This window comes from Hermetia illucens, chromosome 1, assembly GCF_905115235.1.
Source record: "Hermetia illucens chromosome 1, iHerIll2.2.curated.20191125, whole genome shotgun sequence".
NCBI lineage: Eukaryota > Metazoa > Arthropoda > Insecta > Diptera > Stratiomyidae > Hermetia > Hermetia illucens.
The window spans coordinates 185,947,091-185,966,537 of record NC_051849.1 but is presented as its reverse complement, the minus strand read 5'-3'; the positions used below and the strand labels follow the sequence as shown (position 1 = coordinate 185,966,537).

Here is a 19,447-nt window from a genome sequence, read left to right as displayed (position 1 = left end):
TACCTAACATTCCTAGCTGCGACAGTGATTTGCGGAAAAAAAAGGAGTTGCGACGGTGAACTAAAGTTTTAGAGATTAAAAATGCCATGAAGAATGGTAGCTGCTATCATCTGAAAATTTCAGGTTTTAAGTAGTTTTTGAGTATAATATTTTATTGGGGTATTTTGACCAAATATATTTTCAATTGAAATGCGCCGGTGGTCATAATTAAGTACAACCATGTTCAATGTTTTTTTTTAAAAAATGCTTTATTTAAATTTGAATCTAACTTACAATCTATCATCAAATTTTCTGTTCCTAAAGGGAACAGTACAATTGCATAAGTTGTCTATACTTTCACCTCAACATGCACACAGGCAAGACAAAATTATTAATAAAAAATCACTTATGAATCATTTGGTAGTAAACAAGTTTTGGATAAAACCTATCAACGGAAACTTATCAATATAAATTTGGCACCAGTCTCTAAAGTTATTAAATTTATTAAAGAAATCGCAAATGAAAATTAAAAAATTGGGAGGAAATTTTATTTTTATTTATCATTAAGATATTTGATGGTTTTACTGTTTAGCAAAACCGAATTCACCCCAATCTTCAACGAATTTTTGGTGGTCCAAAATTTGTGGGTACCAGTCCTTTCCGCTATAGTCAATTTTTGGCAACTTGCCTCCATATTCAACGGGAAGGACATCAGGACTGAGGTATTTATGTAATGATTTCATATCGCTTCCGTGGAAGAATATCTGAAAATATAAGAATTAATTTATTAAATTGTCCAAAATGTCTAAAAAAATAATAATCTAAATTTCAGTAACTTTGCGTACAATTTCACTGTAACTTACCCTCTTATTGAGCTTCTCCCTGATGAATGGTTTGAATAGTGACCATACCATTTTGAAAATGAAAGGTTGCTTCACGATATGAATTTCCTTAAGTCGGATTGGCATACCATCTTGAATGAAAGTCAACAATAACTTGGAGAACGAAGGCGACAATGCTTTCACTTGCGACATTGATAGCCCATCAAAGTCCATGACAACGACTGCTCCGCGCACTTGGGTTTCAGGTTCTAATTGTGCGCCAATGTGAATCATGTACAAAATTTTAAACAAGGAGTCGGAAGATACAGCTTTTGTATCCCATGTTCCACCTACATTCATAACTAAAACACGTCTACCCTTCTGATCACAGTTTGCCAATATGTTGACGGTGTTATGCTGGGTAAATGCAACTTCTTCGTCCTGTGGCATAAGGTGCCATACTAAATTTTTGTTAGCTTTTCGGAACTCAGCAACGGTACGCATCTGAAAAAAAATTTATTGTATTATTATATGGATATCATTTCATATTTTATTGAAAGTAGTGTTTAGTTTCTATTTCTATAGTATATTTCCAGAAGACGTGGAAGTTTGTATGTATATACATATATGTAGTAATAATGCCGTGTCAATGGAAGGTCCTGTGTGTCCTAGAATTATAGTGAACCTATTAACTATAGAATGTTGATCAAGCGCATAACCAACAGGAATTTTAATATGTTCCCCACATGTATTTCAGCCTGGCATCCAGTATTAAGTGTTCTCCCAGGTGCGTTAACTTACTTTGCCAAAGTGCGGGACACTGTCCGAAAACATGTCTGGAAGTCACTATCCTCTTAGAATCTGCAGATAGCATCCGTAGATGTTGCTAGTTTCCCCAGGCGATAATTCAACCTGCAGTGACCAGTGATGATCCTAAGGCTCTTCCTGGTTAAGGGTAAATAATCATTCGAGTCCTTGGGTTCGTATCGCCCCATGAACAGGTGCTAGGTTCGCCAAGAATAGTTCTCTCATATATGTAAAATAATATACTTCAATGAGTAGTAGCCTTTTCCATAAAACCACATAGCCAATCAATGCTCATGCATGAAGAAATGTGGTCATTAGCTTGATATATCTCAAACTTCGCCTTCAGAAACGGGCTTGGCCACCAGCGAATGGCCAAACCTTTAACCGAATCGACCACGTGTTGGTTCTGAAAGCAACGGGCGACTCGCTCGAATTCCGAGATGCTAACTGCGAGTTGGATCATTATTTACTTATGGAAGTCGTATAACTACAACTCATAAAAAAAGCCACCCCTTTCAAAAAATCCTACACCAATTGACTCCAGAATGAACCCTTAGCGCAGGCTTATATATAATCTTTGGAAAATTTAATTCTACATGAGTTCTCCGATGGATGGAAATAGAATTTAAGACCCGGCGCAAGTGAAACGATTAGTTTGACGATGAAAGCGACGAAGCCTTACAAGAGATAATCGACCCTGCCGACAATACATATGACGACCTACCACAATGAAGAATGACATGAGGAGGTAAGCTAACAGGCTGTTTAGACATCAGAAGAGAAAACATTTTGATCATACTCTGCGGAGCACTGACAGTAGCTTTGTGATAAATAACATCAAATCAGCATTTCAAGCAAAAACTACCCCTTGTAGAGACATGATGATAGCATTATCAGCGGGAAGGATTGATAAACAGAAGAGGGGCGTCCTACTTCTTGGAACTTAAAAACCTTGCCAGTACCCCAGCACCGACAAGGAGTTATCTCTAGAATGTGAACATCCTATCCCTGTAGTTGACCCTCCGTCCCTAGAAGAGATGGATATTACCATCACTAGCCAGAAATCAAAACAAAGCACCAGGCATTGACAGCATATCCCACTGAAAAATGTAACTTTATACATGAGCGATCTATGATAGATCAACTATTTACGGTGATGTAGGTTTTAGAGAAAAGCTGAGAGTAAAATAATGACGCCTATCTACCTACCATCTTTGTGTTTAAAAAATGTACCCCCAATGACGAAGTGGCGGATGGTGCTCTACATCGGAAGTCTCCGTTGGGATGTGGCGCTACACTATTGAGATGTTCTTCATATTGTTAGTCTTGTTTCTACTACCCAGGTCACGAGGTAGGTTTGCCAGAATATAATATCACCATGTTGGCAGAGGGAGAGTAATACTGCTCAGAGCCCCACCACCTAGCCTCATTTAATCTGAATGTGCTCACTCTGTATCGCTGAGTCCTTCGATGGTAGCCTTTTCGAAATCATAAAGAGTTCCAGAATTACAGGTTGATAGCCCACGAGTCTTTATTCCTTTCAGTCGCCTTTTATAACAAGCAGGGACTTCTTTGAGTAACTTCTACACCCCACAGCTCGCATCATTTATTTGAATAGAAGGTCCTACAGAGAATATTGGAAGCAGTCTGTGCATCAAGTGATGCACCAACGGCGAGCCAGAACTCTCGACAATGATGTGAGAATATCCAAAGTAGTATTCAAGGGAAAAATCGTCGAAAGGAAACTAGTCGGAAAACTAAGGAGCAGATGCTATTTAATGTGAGAAATTTAAGAAATTGGAGGATGCAATCACTGGACAGAGAGAGTTGAAAGTAAATGTTAAAGGAAGCAAGGGGCTGAAAGGTGTTTTCCCCTTTGACTTGGATTCGAAAGCGCGAAGGGAACTTTGAGTTGCACAACTCTGTTGAAAAATGAGCATAAATAAATAGAAGCGTCTTCTACCGATTAACTTAACCTAACTAGCTTCATTAATGTCAATCGATTATATAAGGTAAACCAAAATTAATGCCCCTATTGGAAGAATACACTTTTGCAAATGGCGTCGAATATTACTTCATTTATGACGTTTGTAAATTAGAGTCTTTGTGAAGAAACCAGGGAATTGCATTTCTTCTGAGCAGTAGGCGGAGGCAACTCCGTCGCTTGAGTTAGAGATTCTAAAGGGTGCGCCGTCTAGGAAGTTAATCGCTTTGTTGATATAGACCAATAGCACTTATAGGCACGGTGAATTATCTTTTAATGAGCTTTTGGGCCAATCTAAGGAAGAAATCTGGAAGCATTTTGTCGCTGAGAATAGTGATGATCTTTGGGAAAGGGTCAACCGAGCATGCAAAGGGAAACGAAGCCACGACATTGCCGGCTGAACGGAGAGCCTATGCTTACATGACACGATAGTGTTTGCGCCTTGCTAGGTGGGCTCGTTCCATACAGGGCCATATCTCTTCTGCCGGTCAAGGTCCTGGATAGAATGATGGTCCCGCAACTCCATTTGGCATCGGACAGACAGTATGGTTTCCGAACTGGCAGGTCCACCATCGCCGCCTTACTGCACGTGAAAAGTATTGTTATCCGTTGTGTTAAAAAATATGTCCTTGGAATCTTCGGAAATTTCAAAACAGCATTTGACTACCTGAGTTGGTCATTTGTGTTGTCGAAGCTCTGTAGAAGAGCCCATGGTAGAAAACCTTCGTCCAAGGTGTCAGAGAGCATGTGTGGGTTAATATGGAGCGCAGTTGCGCACAGATATATATCGCAAGACCATTCATATTGAACCTGTTGGCGGATGATTTATTTAGTGAGCTTAATGCGTGACTTACGCTCATGATCTCCTCGTTCTTGTTGAGGGGAACAACCGACTTTACTTTGAGCAGTGGAGTACTGAGTGGATGCATATTGTAAATATGTGGTCTGGCATCGCGGTCTCAAAGTCCGTTGCGATGTTGCAGAAAGGCAAATTGTGTCGTCCACCCCTAGTAAAGCCAGACAGAGTAAATTTAAAATACTGGCAGAAAGTCGAATACTTAGGAGTCACAAACTCAGAATGGGTATGCTTGTGCCCGCACTTGATCCAGCTCAGGATGCATTTAACCAAATTGGTATGTATTATATATTGGGGCGTGTGATGAGGTATGAATGAGATATATATATAGGACTCTTCTATGCATCCTTTGTTGTAGAAGTTAACGATGACGGTGCAGGGCAAGAAATTGTTCTACATTTATCGGCGAGTGTCGTGTCTTCCTGTAAGTCGTACGGTTTCAACCAACGCCATACAGGTTTTGTTCGGTATTTCTCCTCTTGCTCTAGAGGTAGTCCAGCATTCTGCAGCCTACAGGATTAGGAAGGGCGTACCTTTGCTGCAAGCTGATTTATTACGGATTAGGTGGAGGAATTAGGACTGGCCTGCAGTCGAAAGTTTGTTAGACGAGATTGTAATTTCTAACTTAAGTGGCAATTCAGATGGAAAGAATGTAGGAAAGGTCGGGTCACATATGAATATGTTAAAACTGTGTCTGCCAGAGAAAGTTCTGTCGGACTTTCGGCTTCGGATGGACTTCCTCCTGATGAGGCATGGCAGTTTGAATGAGTTTCTCCTCTCACGGATCCTTGCTCCCAGTCAGGATTGTATTCTGTATGAGGAAGATTCAGAGAACTGCTTTCATGTTCTCTGTGTCCCTCTAGCGTACTGTGATATTCGCAATTTAGATGACAAGGACGTTCAGATGGTGAATGGTGTCTCCGATTTTCGGCTATGATGCTTCATCTGCAGTATGATGGACGATTGGCCTGTTTCCTGTCAGTCTCATGTGTAATATTGTACACAGAGTCGCAGTTGATTGGCGACAAAGGTTTCGTTGCAATTCTCTGCACCAGTCCCCACGTATTTGGGGAATACGATCAGACTCGAATTTGCGAGGGACTTATCTGAAGCGGCTCTTACTACAAAGCCTCACCGGTTATAATCTGGTACCATGGGAACCGAGATGGCGTTCTAGGAGCATATGTTCTAGGGGATTTTCTGGAGGATGCGCTCTCGGTCTCCGTTATTTGCAGCGCTCTTATGGGAGCTTCATGGTGGTTTTGCCATATCAAGAGCTGAGCTCCTTGTGGACTCAAGCGTAGGCTCGGGTGCCGCACTCCTTAGTTCCTGTAGAGATTGTAGGTGGGCCTTGCATCCACCAGTATGAATGCTGAGCCTGCATTCAGCATAAACTGGTACCATTTTGCACGTCACAGCGAGTTTCCCTTTGTGGTACTCACGTTAAACCCCCACGATGTTTTCTGCAGCGCGTTTTGTAATTCGAATTTCGATTCTAGGATGTTTCCTTAGAAAGTGTATCATCGGCTACTGCCAGTTGAGTATAAAACATGCTTGAGACCTAATAATACAATGAGTGCTAAGAAAAATGCCTAATTTTTTTGTCAATACTAATTATGAGTGGCGAAGTCAATTTTCATCTACTCAAGGCGTGAAGGAAGAAAATTTTCATTTCTGGGGTTCTGAGAGCCCCCGTATTATTCATAAAGAACAACTAAATTTTCTGGAATTCACATTATGACGTGGAGTTTACTGGAGGCGTGATCAGTCCATTCTTTTTAGAGCAACGTAGATCAAAGGGTTACTATTTTCTCGTATTACAACTAGATGAATTGAGACTGAAGAATAGCAGCGTTTCTAAGCTGTTTATTATCGTATTTTGGCAATATCCAACAACTGACAAGATTACCAGATTAAATCGTTCTAGACTTCTTTCTCTGGGGCTTTTTGAATTCACAGACTGCTTATGAAGAACATCCTTCACAAAAACCGGAACTTACTAGAGGTGTTGCTAAAAGCAAGTGGTAATGGTGCGGTGCCCACTTAATTGTCATCACTTTCAAAACATAATGGAATGAATCTGAAAGCCCAAAAAGATATTTGAAATAATCGCACCATCTATAAGGAAAAAAATGGGTCATTTAATTTGGAGCCACCTTTTTCTGGAAGGGTTAGGTTATGGTTATTTAAATTATGTTAGGTGAAAGATGCAAGATTTCCACACAATAAGTATGTGTTTATTTTACTTTCTTAGGAAATCTAGAAATCCTAGGTCAATGAATCCTAATTGAACTTGAATTTTATTTACTGATAATATTGTCGGAGCCTGAACTTGATCGTCCATGACTCTCCAGCGGTAAACTTTAGTAATTTCTCTTGTGATTATAAATTATATGATAAGAATTAGACTTTGAACCATAATGCACTTTTAACTGAGTAGATCATGTCCATACTTTCACTGGAAATATTATGTTATCTTTAAACCATTTCTGGTTTTTATATTTGAAGTACTAGAAAAGTCATAAATTTGTCTTATCGACAATTCCACTCTAGACAGAAGGTCAAATTGATATTCTTTCGTCTTTATGTGCTTTATCACTATCAGTCGATATGTTCAATTTTACATTAATGATAAAGAAATACCACATATGTACATGTCTGTATATAGTTTGTAGAGATGGGTTGACAACTAACTAGCTGCGGATTTTTCTTATGAATGGATTTGACCATATTTTTGCTCAACAATTTGGCTCATCATTAATTTTCCATATCATCATGGAAATTACAAAAAAATTAAATAGATTAATTGCGGCAAACATTCGGTTTCCAGTGCAAAAATGTCCACATTTTATAAAGATATGTTGTTACACTCAATGTACATTTTCAACGTCACATTATGAGGCATTGTTTCACTCCTCCCTAATTTCGCTTTAAGGTTTTATACCAAACAAAACCTTATAAATTTTAGAGACTGGCAGCTACTTAGCTACTAATCCAATATATAGTGGCAAAAGAGATTAAAGATTGTATATTCGCCTGTTCATAGAATTTTCTTATCAAAAGCGATGTACATTCTCCGCTAGACAACCGGCCTATGTAGATTGGACAAATTGAAGATGGTTGGGGGGTATAAATAGAATTTATTACCCCCCAAGTGGTAGTTGATAATGGATTTTTTAAAAAAAAAGGAAAAAGGGACGGCTGTTTACAAAAAAATTAATATTTCTTTGTCAATTTTTGACTGATTTAGCACTCGACCAAAGTTTAAAAGATAAGGATAGGATTTTTAGTCATATCTTTTTGAATCACTGATAATTCTTTGTTTCAGTCTCGTGTTTGTTGCTTGGCAAACCAGCTTGAAAAAAAATATTGATAGCAATCTCAATTAATCTAAGAATGTTTCAATTAGTCGTTAGAGTAGGTCGACGTCACTGTTTGAAAATGTAGCTTTAAAATGAATCATCAATTTAGCCTTGATTGAGGTCACTAGTAATGACTCCGAAAATTATCCATTGAAATGTTGTAACGCCAATAAGGAATCTTTTGTAGCTCTACTATCATCGGTCAAGGGTTTGCCTATTTAGGCTTGCATGAAATATTGTTTATAATTATTACAGTTGAAATAATCTCAGCCAACTATGTATTATCAGGCGTGAACCTGGAACCTAAATATTATTTTTATATGAAATAGTTTTCTGGCTGATAACTGACGCCAATTCAGTAAACAAGACTAGATAAGACTCGAAATGAAGCGAGACAATATTATACGGAATTTAACCTAAAAAAAATAGCAAGAAAATATTTCCGGCAAACAGTTGTTTGCAATCATCCATCAACGTGGATTGAATGAAAATTTGAAAAAATAATGTCAATTATAATAGAAAGATCTCTAAATTAGTGCTTTATTAGTACTCTATACCTTTTGAAGGATTTTCGTTCTTTGTTTAGTATGTTTGGGGAAGATATGGTTGAACATGTTGATTATGAGACTAATGTCCTTCTTGCACAAGGAAGGACAATATCATAAACCATGATTACTATAGTAAATGCAATCAAGTTATCATCGACGGTACAAGAACCGATACCTGGTCTAACTCCAAACATCCTAGTTGTGTGCCGGGGTTTATTAATTCAATGTTCCGGCTTGATGTCCTCACCTATCACTCCATTTCAGGCACGGTCTACCACGTCTTCTTTTTTTACTTGAATCACCTTGAATCACCCATACGAATAAGGTGACCCGCCAATTATGATCTATTCAACGGGATTTTAGTGGCAATTCGTTATATAGGCTCCGGGATCGACCACCCTCCATGAAATTTCTAAGGATAATTTTCAAATATAACTACGTGTCGAAGGCCCAATTGATTGCCAAAGAGGTAAGTATAATATGAACCTTAAAAAGTCATCTGGGCGGGAAATTATGCTTCTCTGCAAAATCTTACCAAAGATCACAGATGGAACACTCGTCAAGTGCCTAAAAGACGACGAATATATGGAAATCAGTTTAGTATAATGTTTTCAAAAATAGAGGCCAGAGTCGAGTTATCCTGTAAATCAATGAAACGTAGTTAATTAACCAAGTCTACGCTTTAGTGGCCCCCTTCTAGTTTACGGTCATTCCAGGATTTTCTAGGAATCTAGACACCACCCCACTATCCCATGGCATGTATTTCTACAATAAAGTAGTCACCCGCTATCCTAGGTTAGTGAATTTTGGTGCATAGCATAGTCAGTAATAAAGTTGTCTCCTTTTCTTAATGTGCAATCCCTGTGTAAGCAGGCATTGTTTGGAATAAGACAGCAGATATTCAGTAATTTTGACAGAAGGTTTCACACTGTGTACTTAATATCCTCGAATTGTAAAAGACGTATATACAGAAACGATAGGAGGGTACAAATTTCATGATGAATCCCAAAACAACAGCCAGGGAATGATCGACTTGCCAACAGATAGAACATTTTTGTATCCTCACCAGGCTTTCCGTATCTCAGAATCAAATAAATGAAATGAAATCGCCGGATGAAAACCTTCCACCGAATTGACCCCATCACGAAAGTAGTTGACTCTCATATTATTGATGTGAGGACCTTTTACGTTGTTAATTGTTATGCCGGAACCACACGTTTGCCAGGTGGCGAGGAGGAGACAGGACAGCGACCTTGTCAGCTGAACAAAAACCAAGTGGCCGAGGAGAACCTCCTGGAGGGTCGATGCATTTAATATTGATCGAAGATTTCTTTTAAAAAAACTATATGAAAATATAAACTAAACTAACCAAAGCGTTTTCTTTGAGTTAGAAAAAAAAAACAGGGAGATAGTCTTGCTTTCATACCCTCGTAAACCCCGTAGGTAAATAAATAAGACAACTCTTTTGGTGAATTTTTAATCATCAACTCAAAAGAGAGTCACTTTATCAATGAAGCATAGTCAAGAAATTTCCCCACTTACTGCCTAAGGTGACCAGGCCTGTTCGCTTAAACCACGGTTAATTCAAGGCTGAGAGAGGGAAAGAGCTTTGCAACTTTGAAAATTCCCATTGAGGAAGCTCAAATGACAGCTGCAAATTAGGTATAGAACCTACCACCAACTAATGAGAAGAAAGAAGAAACAAAACTTTTACTTTTGGTACAGATAGCTGATTCATGCTTCGTAATAGACAGCGCCAGCACCTCCTGCGGTGGAACGCCAGCCTCATATCCGATAAACTCCCATCCAAGCAGCTGTTCCCACCTCCCAACAACTTCAAATCTATTGAATCCACCTTTATCGCCTTGGTGACCCAATCATCCACGGTCTTAGTTGCTTCCATCTACTGCCCTAACCAATCACTTGACTCCCACGGGTTCATCCGGATCCAGCCGTTCTGCGCATCACAATCCTGCTCTTCTGGAAAGTCTTGGTTTTTAATAATCGGTGGTGACTTGAACGCTAGGCATAAATCCTGAACGAGGAAAATCTCCACGGCTTTCTGACAACCTTGCATTCCTCTGTCAACTTAGCCCATTACAGCCCGGCGCTCCCCATTTTAAACAAAGGCTACTACCACTCCTATCTCGACCACATCCTGATTAGCAGTAATTTTAATTTTTCTTGCGCAAACTGGAAACACGTCAAGCAAACCTATAAATCCAGTTTCCAGCGACATCATCGACCAAACAGTTCGTCTATATACTGAAGCAATTCGGTAAATATTTGGCGAACGGACCCCATCCCGTTCTCTAAACTACCGCAGCCTCAACTCCCTCCCGGGCGATATTATAAAAGATATCAAATTCAAAAGGACCCTCAGGTGGAGACTATTTAGAAATTGGTACTTTTCGCAATCCTCTCACTTCCGTAAGGTGATTCACGATTTTGACTAGTCAATCCGTATGAGGATTCTCACACTCTACACGAACTACTTCCACAACCACCTCTCCAACACTAAACTTAATCCTGGCAAATACACTTATGAACTTAGGAAAATCTGCCCGCGTTTGGGTAAACCAATTCAACTAAACACGTCTTTTCCTCAAATGATCTTCCCGTACAGAAAAGGTGAACGCTTTTGCTGATCACTTTCTCCAATCCCATCACCGCAACCTTCATATATATGAACCATACTCTGAGAACGATGAAAGCAAAGCCATCACCCAACTGCTTTCCCACCCCACTTTTAATGTCCCCTGGTCCTATGGCAACTCTTTCTCCCAACCGATCACTGACCCTAGTCGGCAAGTGAAAACCTCCCCCGGCCTCTTTGTCAGTCCGGATACTATCTCAGCGTCCACCGCTGCATCCAAAAACAAAGAAACCGGTTGTACTAGTCAGAATTCCTTCAACACCTTTAACACCACAACCTTTCCTCCAACATCAACCACTACTTCATCAACAGATTTAAAGGGTGCTCGGACAGTTCTCATCCCAAAAAAAAACTCAAAATCCTCTAAATTCTAACTCGATCCTATCGTCCTCCGCCAAACACTCGGCTGAGCATGCATTACTCGTGCTCAAATTGGACGTCCTTTTGAAACCCAACCGGAAAACACCGACCATAACCCGCCTCCTAGACATAAGGGAATCTTTCGACTCCGTATGGCAGGACAGACTTGTGTACAAGCGAAGTATTGAAGTTTCATCCGATCCTCTGCAAGCTAATCCTTAGCTTACTAGATAGGCGAACACCTCAAGTATAGATTCAGTGACATCTCTCAACTCCCTATACGTGTCCAGCTGGCATCGCACAAGGAGCAATCATCTTCGGCACCTTATTTTCCCTGTTCGCCGCAGACTTGCCGAAACCAAGTCCACACCCTACCACAATTCAAATCTTCCAATACGACCTGGTCCTCGACACCTCCATCAAAAACATTCCTGCCGGTGAAACATGCCTAAATTCTTCATTGGGTTAGCTTTATCGGTACTCTACACGTTGGAAACTCTCCCTAAATCCTCTCAAGTGCGAAGCCATAGCACTCTATGTGAATATCAAAATGACGCCGAAAATAAGGAGAGACATCACATCATTATCTCTCAGAATCAGCAACACATCTATTCCATCCGTGATAGAAGTCATCTACCTAGGAGTAGCCATGAACTTATGTCTCTCACACATCCCACATATCTCTAAGGCACTTGGTCGTGCAACCGGTGCCTTCTAGGCCCTATACCCCATCCTCAAATACTACATTCCAACGACGGGGAAGGTTAAGCTGTTTTGTTACAAACAGCTTATCTGGCCATTTCTCATCTTCGGCTTCATTTTCTGATGCGACTGCTTCCCCTTTCCAAATGGAACGGTTTCGCCTCAAAGAACGTCGAATCCTTTGCCACTGCTTCAACACTTTTAAGAACGAAGACCGCTACAAATACACCTCCAACCAGCTCCTTTATTATTCCTGCCAAACTTCCCGCATCAACGCGGTTCTTTCCTTTCATGCCCTCAATTTCCCGACCACATGCCAAAACCATCCTGAGCCACTCATCCCTCAGGTCATGTATATTAAGATCCTCTAAGAAAATCTTCTGCGAACTTATTTGTTCACTCAAATGCTCATATCTCCCACATCCCCACCATCACAATTTTCAAAACCCACCCATCCCTGCGCCCATCTTAACTTCTTTTCTCTAATTCGCATGCTCCCCATCCTAATCCAATTCATCTTTCCTTCCCACCGCCCTCCCTGTTTTATCACAATCTCAACGAGTGGAGGTTTTTTCGATTTTTCCTCCAAAAGAAAATTTATGAACTTTCTCTGGAAGTAAAAAGTTATTTAAGACCTTAGATTGGGTTTATATCTTCAATTAAGTTAAACCGTTAAGGTAACTCCTAAATTAGTTTTAGCTTATCTTCATGGTTTTATAAGTGAATAAAAAAGGTTGTTTTCCGTGAAAAAAATTGGTTATTAACGAGATTCGGTTGAAGATTGCAAGAAATACTTTCAATTAGGGTAATGAAGGAGAAAATCTGGTCCGAGGTGAAAAGTATTTGACGATCCTCCTCCATTTCTAATTCAAACTAAGTTCGTTGAAGGCACGATGTCGTCTCCCGAGAAAACTTGGGCCCCTTACCCTCCCCTCGACGGGCTTATTTTCCACTATCTACTTGCACTATCCGGTCTCGAAATATAACCAAATTGCAACTATATAAAGTCGATATTTCAGTATTTCCAAAAACAACTGTTTACATACCTTTTCAAGGGCACTTTGTGGGTACCAATGGCATGCCCTAAGGAAAATTGTCAAAAATTCGTCATCATCGCGATAGTGAAGATCTGTAGCCGCATGTAATAAATCTCTTAATTCTACTAATGCCTTTTCCTTGACTTCTGGTGTTTCCCGTAACTCTTGTCGAGCCAATTCAACTGTCTCGGGTGCGAGGTAGTTTGTTCGCAAATGAAAACGCTCTTCTGCCATCCTGAAAAAAAAACATAGTATTAGTAATTTACTTTAAATTAATCAGCAAATGAAAAATTTAATTAATTGTAAAAATGACCATAGCTTAAGAATGAAAATGTGGTTGTTATTGGTTATTGTTATAACAGTGATTGATTGTAATACTGATATACTGAGTGAATGGCAATAAGTGGGTACTGTAACATAAAAAGATACAAATGCAAGAAGTTGTTAGAATTCAGATAACAGTTGATATTGAAGATGATAATATTTTTCAATTAATGTTTATGACATTCTGAAATATTTAGCGTAAATCTTTTACTATTTCTAAAACTATTGTTCCAGGCTAGCAGTAATTATACTATTTTCAAATTGATAAATTTAAAAATTGATTATTCATATTTCCCTTCAGCGTAATTTTCTAACTGAATCTAATATTAGAAATAATTTGCAATTACCTCAAATATCCAGCAAAATAAGTTTAATAATAATTTATGACTATAATATCAGAGTTTGATAAGTTTGTAGCTTCATGATTTATTTGCATGCTTTTGTAGCAATTTAATTTAGATGTCAAATTTAATTTATATCGAAGAAATATCATCGTAGATAATTTGCATGACTATAATAATTTGATTTGGATGCTAAATTTAATTTATAACAAAGAAATATCATTTGAGATTGTCAAATATTTTGTAATCCTTCAATAAGCTTATGTAAGTTAGACTATGCACTTTCATTAAAAAATAATCAGTTTATCAAATGCATTACGCTTATAATTTATGGACCCGTTCCAATCCAAGATTGCATGTATCGTTATCACAGTCTAAATATTTTCAGTTTTAAAGAGGTGAAAAGGTGTATCAACGACCCTATTATATTTGCGGCCATTTTTGCCGGGGTTAACTTTGTTATGATAAGAAAATATGAAGCCAACTGAAAAGCAAAGAGATACTACATATGTATATGTATACACTGTTATAAAATCCGATTGATACTAGCTTTACTAAAACTACTGAAATGCTGCACTCAACTGCTTTCCACACTCTTTTACGCTTCGACTTTCATTCAATTCTGTATGGAGCGATAAGCAACAATTATTGGGAGGACGTGACAACTGTTAACCTTCAGACACGTTTCAGTTTCACAAACATTGCATGATACAAATCGCAGTTAAAAGGGTACATATTAGACTAAATGGCATAAATTCAATATTTGGATACAATAACCTCGTTCCAAACGATTTCTGGCTTACTATTGCCTGATTCCACCTAGAGTACCATAGCCATGATAGGTTGCATTATCTTTAACTCAATAAAATTGTTCAAAATTAGCAGTCCAACGATCTTATCTACTTTGTTTATTGAAAAGAAGATCTATTGCTTAAACTTCAATCATAACACCGCTAATTATCAAAGTAAAGTACTTAGTGCGGAATAAGCCAATTAATTCACTTCAACACAATACATTTCATCGGCGTTCACTAAAATTTGATTGATTTTGCATTAGATAGAGCAAGGTCATGGCTTCGTTACATACATATTATAAGTAATGTAAGCGCCGCTTCTTAAATATAATTACATTTGAATAGTAGAAATTAAACATTGTAATTTTTTTATTTGTTGGCTTCACAATTTCTAGGTTAATGCCAGGCAAATTTGTGAATTCGGCATACGATTCAGTCCAAAATCATTTTCCATTCAACATTAAATCAATTACAAATCACATTACATTTCCACTATCACTTTTCCAAGTTTATTCATCTTTTGAAGTAATTGTAGCACTTACTTGATATTAAAAATAATAAAGTATTATGATCTGCAAAGTCTAAAGCACTCCTTTACCAGGAATATATCTTTAATTGTTCAATTAACACAGTTCTGTCAATTTCTTGATCTGAGACCTTAAGCAACTGTTCAGATCAACGTTCCGGTAACCACTGACTACTTCTTAAAAATTTTCAATACGATTACGATTTTTAAATAGGTTTTGCTGCTATTTGATGTTAGGAATAATAACGTCAACACAAAGAAAACTTACTTCGCGTCGGCGACCCCTAAGATAAAGCCAACAACAAAACCACGCACAAAGCAAGGTTCAAGATACACTTATTTTCTGTAATCAGTAAGATTGTACGAATCTGAGAATTTATTTGTGCTATTCATCGAAATGTATGAAATGTGATGTGTAAGTAATGAGCGCATGTCGGTTGATTAGACAAGAGGGGCTAGAGCACGGTCAACTAGTGGACGCTTATTATCAGTAATACATTTAAATACATAATATATGGCTGGGGTGCTCGATAACCAGAGCCGCTGCTTTCGAATGCAGCTATACATGCCTATAATTAGTATACTTAATCATAAATCATGGAGGCTGAAAATGTTATGGGACAACTAACTCTATGGGAAGTTAGAAGATTTCGGGAGATAGTGATCTTGAAAGGTCAAGGGTAGATCGAAAATGAATGGAATGCACTTAACTAAAGAAAAATTGTCTTCAGGATGATAAACAAAATAACTCTCTCCAGTATATTTTTAATTTAATAAAAGTTGAGTTGAGTTAGTGAAGAACCTTGCAAATATTTTTAAGGTTTTGCGGAAGACAAAACATTATTAAACTCGGTCCGGTGTCTTTTTTATGGAAGTAGTAAGCATCGAAAAACACAGTATGGCGCTAAAACTATTTCTCCTCGCCAACCATCTGTAAATATTATATAATAGACGACAATTTGGCCTACCTCACCATTCGTTCTAGGGCGCTCTATCTTTGGAAGTTATTCTTGAATTCAGCGATTTGCCACTTCCAGCCTTCGATAGTTTTTAGGATCTGAGCATTTCCGGAGTGATTGTCTCTGATTGTAATAGTCTCCTTTAAATTCCATGGCCTAAGTTCCTCTTGTTAGCAAATCTCGGACATAGAAGCGAATATACTTCGAATACAAAGGATGTTCAAGTTAGAAAACCAAACAAGTCGGAAACCGGAAGCTCGGCGCTCCAGGTATGAAACGTTTTGTTTATACTTTGTGTAAGGATGTTTGGGCACCCGATGATTCCAATTATACATAGCTCGTAGTGTCTGTACGCTGATATTCAATTCGAAATTATACTGACATTTTATCTTATGGAGGTGGTAATTTGACTTGAATGGGACAATTTTTCCCTACTATTACTTTGTTAATAATAGTAGGATTGCAATCAAACTTCCCAACATGCTCCCTACTAAAAGTCTTCCTTACTGATTTTTCGTTTGGGTAGTTTTTAGGGTAGTTTAGGGCATATTCTGTAAAAAAAAGTAATTTACGGTTCCCACCTTCTCAACAAGTTATGTGGCAGACAGTAAATTGATTTTCATAACTTTTCATCATCATCACCATCATCATCAACGGCACAACAACCGGTATCCGGTTTAGACCTGCCTTAATAAGGAACTCCAGACATCCCGGTTTTGCGCCGAGGTCCACCAATTCGATATCTGGCGTCCTGACCTACGCCGTCGCTCCATCTTAGGCAGGGTCTGCCTCGTCTTTTTTTTCTACCATAGATATTGCCCTTATAGACTTTCCGGGTGGGATCATTCTCACTCATATGGATTAAGTGACCCGCCCACCGTAACATATTGAGCCGGATTTTATCCACAACCGGACGGTCATGGTACCGTTCATAGATTTCGTCATTGTGTAGGCTACGGAATAGTCCATCCTCATGTAGGAGGCAGAAAATTGTGTAATTTTACCATCGAATTTGAAATTGCAAACTCCCTGCGCGGTCGGTCGGTCCTTTTAATTTAGTCAAAAAGATGTTCATTTTAAGTTTATTGCAAAATAATTAAAAGTGTAGTATCAAATGTGGAAAGCGATATTTATATTATATTCCTCTTTGATAAAATTCGGAGAGTTCGCTAGACATTTAAACTCTTTTACCAATATTTCTAAGACCAGTTTTCCTCTTCCTTACTGACTTTTGGTTGATTGGTTGGTTGGTCGTTTCCTATCGACTCTGATCTTCTTTTTCTTTGTCCCGTGTACAAGTGGAGTCGGCTCGTCGTGATCGGTTGCTTCATTTTTTTTTCTGTCATTTACCTGATTTGGATGCGGTCGTGAGGCCTTCAAATTCTCATCCGGCGTATTAAGCCACCGTTGTTTCAGCCGGCCTTTTGGTCACTTACCATCAACTTTGATGTTCAGACCAATCTTGGTGAGTGAATCGTCGTTAGCGCAGATTAAATGACCATACCATCGAAGACACCTCTCTCGCAGTTTTTCCACGATCGGTACAACCCCATATCGATCGCGGATATCATCATTTCGAATGTGATCAAAACGTGTTACGCCACTAGTCCAACGCAACATCCTTGTCTCCAGAGAAACTGCATGATATCATAGTTTTTCTGTGGGTTCATCGTCTGAGATGGTTCTAAAACCACAACACATTCTTAAGGAGGTCCTTCTATAAATCGGGTTCACCTTTTGATTTTTGTTTGCGATATGGCCCCCAACAGCTGGTATCACCCTTGCCAATGCCATGCTCGCATCTATCATCCCTCTAAGGTATTGCTGATTTTGAAGTGATGATATGTTTACCCATTTTGATACGACCAATGGTTTCCTTACGCCGCTTCATGATGAGCACCCTTCTGTTTTATCCTCCGCGACTGCAAGACCGCATCTTTCAGCCTCGCAGAGACAATGTATACTTTCATTCCATTGTCAGTGTCGTACCAGAGCGTGTTAATTAGTTATCAACAATCACAGTTAGTCACCAAAAGCCTTCCGCCGATTAGAATGCATTTTGTACGGCAAGGGTAATCATAGAAAAATATAATACTTGCTAGCGCCACCCCTTCCGTGAATCGCATTTTCAGCCAAGTCAGTGACCAGTTTTATGGCGTCGACGTAACCGTCATTTGGCTGGACGGAAGCCGAATTGTTGGTCAGATAAGCCTCCCAGACTCTTTATAGCCGCGAGCAATAGTTATAGATTATTCGATCCAACATTTTCCTCATGGTGTCCAATAGACATATAGATCTGTAGGACGATGGTTCATCAGAAGGTTTACGATGTTTAAACAACAATACTAGCCTTTTATTTTCCATGTCTCATACACCGAGCATGCTCCAAGCAACTCTACAAACATATCTGATCTCAACTTAATGGCCAGCTTGAGGGTTTTGTTTGGTATTCAGAATGTAACCCCCGAGCTTTCCAGAAGAAACAAGCCCTGAATAATTTTCAGTAGGAGATCGAAACATGTAATTTGTGGCGTCCCATCACAACCCTGGAGTTGCTTCCCCATAAGCCTATATCCGGCTTTGCGTAGAGTTGTTTGAAGCAGTCCCTCTTGTTTCGCCGTATAGGCGCCTTCAAGTTTTTTCAAGCTTCCTTGCTGCTTTACCTAGCGACCAATCACATTACTCGCCGCTTGTCTGGCCCGAGGACATGCCAACCGAAGAACAGGCAATTCAGTATTCAGTATTTGCTACCGACTACCCACCCAATAAGCACAATGGATGCTCCCGCAAGCCACTCAAGTTGAGATGCTCCATTAAGGCAGTGCAGATTTCCACCTTAGAGTGAATCTCATCTAGGTCCTTACACTGTATAGCGATCTCATGATTTTTAGCTCGTGCAGTAACACTTTCCCCGGGTAAATGGATCTTTTCAGTTCCAGCATGAGGTTCCCCTTTTCGTTCCCCAGAATCCTGATTACATTTCCAATCTTTGAGATCAGGGTCCGCTTTCACCCTTCCTATGGCCCAGGTCTTTTCGACTACTGTAGAAGATAGGAAGGTAAATTGAGACAAAGGAAAACTTGCTTGAAACCTTGAAAAAGACGTAAAGCCTAAAACTTGGAAGATGAAGTCAAGTGTACGTGGAGACTAGCCGGGAAAAATGTTGAGAAACTATTCTTTCTCTGTCCAACACATCAAAACGAAGAGAAGGAATAGGCTATCTTCCACTGATTCAAGTAGAACCTACTTACTCACTTTGCCCCATCTCGTGCTTTAACATACGTACATTCCGACGGTTTTGCTTCAGATTCCAACTTATAGAGATTGTAGATATTCAAGCCAACTTTTACATCTGTACGCTTGTATACAAAAACTGTTCAAGTATGCTTAT

The 19,447-nt window shown here is 39.1% G+C and overlaps 1 protein-coding gene across 2 annotated transcripts; it reads right to left on the bottom strand.

The window, feature by feature from the left end:
* Positions 1-232: 232 nt before the first annotated feature.
* On the bottom strand, positions 233-15,284 carry LOC119658144 (clavesin-2). 2 transcript variants are annotated; one of them, XM_038065418.1, is made up of 4 exons: positions 15,114-15,284; positions 13,122-13,347; positions 843-1,304; positions 561-743 (listed from the first exon to the last, which is right to left on the bottom strand). In XM_038065418.1, the coding sequence occupies exons 2-4, from the start codon at positions 13,344-13,346 to the stop codon at positions 561-563; spliced, it is 870 nt and encodes a 289-aa protein (XP_037921346.1). In that variant the 5' UTR covers position 13,347; positions 15,114-15,284. The 2 variants fall into 2 exon arrangements, with proteins under 2 accessions (XP_037921342.1, XP_037921346.1); XM_038065414.1 differs by lacking the exon at positions 15,114-15,284 and having other exon boundaries at positions 233-743.
* Between the last annotated feature and the right edge of the window lie 4,163 nt (positions 15,285-19,447).